Source organism: Cynara cardunculus (assembly GCF_001531365.2).
Source record: "Cynara cardunculus var. scolymus isolate 2C chromosome LG 13, CcrdV1, whole genome shotgun sequence".
Lineage (NCBI taxonomy): Eukaryota > Viridiplantae > Streptophyta > Magnoliopsida > Asterales > Asteraceae > Cynara > Cynara cardunculus.
This window is the reverse complement of record NC_037540.1, coordinates 40415367-40419161: the sequence shown is the minus strand read 5'-3', so window position 1 is coordinate 40419161 and position 3795 is coordinate 40415367. Positions and strand designations below refer to the sequence as shown.

Below are 3795 nucleotides of genomic sequence, written 5' to 3'. Positions count from 1 at the left end.
AAATTCAAGCTCGATAGTATTTCTCGAGCTGAATTTAAACATCCTGCTACTCAACTCAACTTGTAAAAAAGAAATGATTTGTCAAAATTAGTGTTTTCCCTGAACTATATTTACACAACGTTCATATATAACAACTCCTAACATTATTTACTCTACAAGAACATATAAATTTGTAACATCGAACACGACAAAAATTTAGTGTCCCATATTATATCTGATGTTTACTCGAAATACGTTATCGCATCGATGATCTTCTCGTATTTCTAGACTGATAGATCTCCAATTTCCGTCTCCTTTCATTGACGAGCGTTTTTTCTAACGAACCTTGCGGAAAATAACATTTTTTCTACGCCCATTCGAGCACAAGAAGCCATTTATAACATCCAAAACAGACAAAACTTGTCGTCTGATATACGGTATTTGTCGTTTTACTCAAAAAAACGTTATCGTATCGATGATCCTCTGATATTTCTAGACTGATAGATCTCCAATCTTTGCTTCCCTTCATTGATGAGCGTTTCTAATGACGAATCTTTCGTGAAATGATCTTGTTTCAACGCCCATTCGAGCACGACAAGGACTTTGTCTTGAGCTAGTATCTCGCTATCGGGTACATGAATCGAAAGGTAGCAAAGAAGGATCAGGGCCGGGAATTGAGCCATTTGTTCGCCAAAATAAGTTAGCTGAATCAAGTGCTTAACACCACCCGCATCTAATATCGACTTGCAATGAGTTACGTGAAGAAAATTATCAGTACAAGCAAACTTGATCAAAGTGATCGTTGCTTCGGTCGATACGTGTGTTTCGGTGTCTTCTAGAAGCTTGACTAATGGTGGAATGATTCGTGTTTCGGTGGCTCGAAACGTTCTCGCCAAGTGGCCGATCGCTTGGATGCTTTGGATTAGAAAGTCCGAGTTAGCGTGTTTGATGATTTTAAGGAATTGGTCGATAACGGCTCGAGCAGCGGGAGATGTCGGTTTAAATCCCGAATGTCTTAATTCGACGTGTTGTTCCGCCACCGCGGTGATCTCCGTTAGTGCCATTGCGGAGTTATATTGTATTTCATACTCGCCTCTTTCGAGAAGTACTGCAAAACAAAGAAGCGCTCGTGACTCGGTTATGCTCTTGCAAATCGAGACGTTGCCCGCACAGAGGTGCCATAATGCTCGAGCCGCCATCGCCTTCATTTCAGCTTTCGTGGACGGGTCTTCGGCTTCCCGCTCTCTAATGCTAATCCCGGTTAGTGTGATGTGTTTTCGGTTGTTTCTTGAGGGTTGGTGCTTGTTCGGTCTTGTACTCGTGCTTCGACTATGTGCCCTATCGTTATGAATCTTTCTAGATTTCATAGTGACGGTATTCGTCACTACATTATGCATATCGCTCGTTTTTGAGCCTGCGGGATGTAAAAGCTGACACTTTTCGACATCCTCATTTCCATCTCGGTTGTTTTTGTTAGGGTTTGTCTCGGAATTGGCCATAACTACTGTATGGATCGACATATTCTGCTTGCTAGCAATGGCGTATCGGCTATGCTCTTGAATTGTCTCGAACGCTAAATGGCCAACGAGCAATCGGATCACATTGTTTTGCATGAAATGTTCTTGACATTTCGGGTAGTTTGTGGCTAATTCCGATACGGCCCATGCCACGACTACCTGTACTTTCATTTCCGCAAATTTCAATATTTTCATGAACGCCGAGCAAACACCAGCATTCAAAATGTGTTCCACGCTTTCAGGGTCGCGACCAAGTAGCCCGATCGCTCTTGCGGCATTTTCTTGCCCTTCTGAATTTCCTTCTTTCGCAAGTCTCAAAAGCGGTGGTATGCCGCCTTCCTCAATGATCAATTTCCCATACCGCTCGTTATCGCGTGCTAACGACACGAGTGACGCCGCACCATCGACTCGCTCCTCCACCGTACCGGAACACATGATCGCGATTTGTTCCCAAATCAGGCACAAGATCGGCTCGTTAGCGGCAATAGGAGGCAATCCGAGATACTCGTCGTCACGATCATCCGCTGGAGTGGATACGCGAAGGAGCCACGACACGTCTCCGATCGAATTCTCGATTTGCTGCGACGTTTTCCGTGGAAGACCGTTAGGGATTATCTTGAACACCCGTCGAAGCCCGTTTCGACTACATTTCATTACGAGGTGTAACGCTTTATCGAGAACTTGCTCGGTGTCCTCCATGATCCTTCGTGTGGGTCGTTCGTAGAGATCGTTACTGGCACGTGCCGCCTGCCGAAGGAGGCCAACGAGCTTTTCCGTCTTGTTCTTGATCTCGCCACAATCTTGCTTGAATGAACAAACGTATTCCGATGTTTTAATGATTTGGTCTGCTAATTGTATCGGCCTTGCAATGATCTGTTTCACGATATCGGCCATTGCCACCAGCAGACCGCCACTTCCACGGTGGTCGGAATATTCTAGAGAAGAGAAATTGATGATTCTTTTGGTGTCGTCCTTCCTTCAAAATGGGGAAGTGAGGATATTATGGGTTCCCTGCAATCTGGGTTTCTTGGTGGTGGCGGCGGCGAACGGTGGCGATACTTGATGGTGATGGTGATGGTGATCGGAAAAGTTTTTGGATCAAGAAGGTGTCGTAAGGAGCATTTTGGTGTGCCAAAAATGGTAATCGATATACCATGTTTATAGGGAGTGCAATGCCGGATGAAAATTATTTTATATTTAAATAAAAAATTATCAATCGGATATTTTTATTATATATTTTTAAATTAGTCAACGTAAATCAGCAATAATAATTAAAAGGATATCATTTTATTTAGAGTAAATTACGATTTTGGTCTTTATAGTTTGAGAAGATTGCGATTTTCATCCCTGTGGTTTTGAAATAACGATTTTCAAGAAGAAGTTAACTGGTTGAGATTTTTCAATCCACACTAGTTGGGTTAGGTTGTTCAAGCACTTTCAAACCGACCCATCAGGCTATTCAAACACTTACAATCTGACCCATCCAATCCATGTGTAACTGTGTTTAGGAGTGCACAAAAACCCAATCAACCCAACCCAACCTAACTCAATGCGGAATGACTTAACCCGAAACAACTTGATGTCTAATCGCATTGTAAAATTTTCAAATTGTAGGTATTGAGTTACTATTATTTGAATCCAATCCAATCCGATGAACCCGATATCATTTTATTTATTGGATTTAATATGATTATTGATTTTCTATTAGTATATACATTAGACAATTACACTGTATGCTCTTTTATATACACATGTTTTCAATTTATACACATATTTATATAACTCATTTGTATATATGTTCAGTAACTGTGGACATATATATTGAGAAAATTAACTGAATGTGATATACATAAGAAGTATGGATAAGTCGCATCAAATTGTTGATGATGAAAAGAAAATTATGAATAGAGAAATAACATATTGAAGGTTAGAAGAATATTCTAATGTACCAAAGTATCAACCCGACCAACCCATACGGTTTGGGTTGGATTGAGTTGTTCAAATGTCTTCAACCCAATCAACCCAACCCATGAGCACCCTTAACTGTGTTATAATCAATGGACTATCTAGACCCATATTTATGTTTAGAAAGAAAAAAAATCAATTCAACATATTTAGCTACGAATATACACAGAGAGAAAAATTCAGATGCAAACATGATTTCTATTGTGAATAGGGATGATGATTTGTCCCTACCCGTTGGGGAACCTACCTCACCCGATCTGAACGGAGATGTGGATTCCTGCTAAGACGGGTCCCGAGACCGGGCCGAGTAGCATATCCCCCACCCCACCCCCAC

At 41.4% G+C, this 3795-nt stretch overlaps 1 protein-coding gene across 1 annotated transcript; it reads right to left on the bottom strand.

Moving 5' to 3' along the window:
• Positions 1-443: 443 nt before the first annotated feature.
• On the bottom strand, positions 444-2390 carry LOC112525051. The gene has a single exon (XM_025134992.1). The coding sequence runs from the start codon at positions 2388-2390 to the stop codon at positions 444-446; it is 1947 nt and encodes a 648-aa protein (XP_024990760.1).
• Between the last annotated feature and the right edge of the window lie 1405 nt (positions 2391-3795).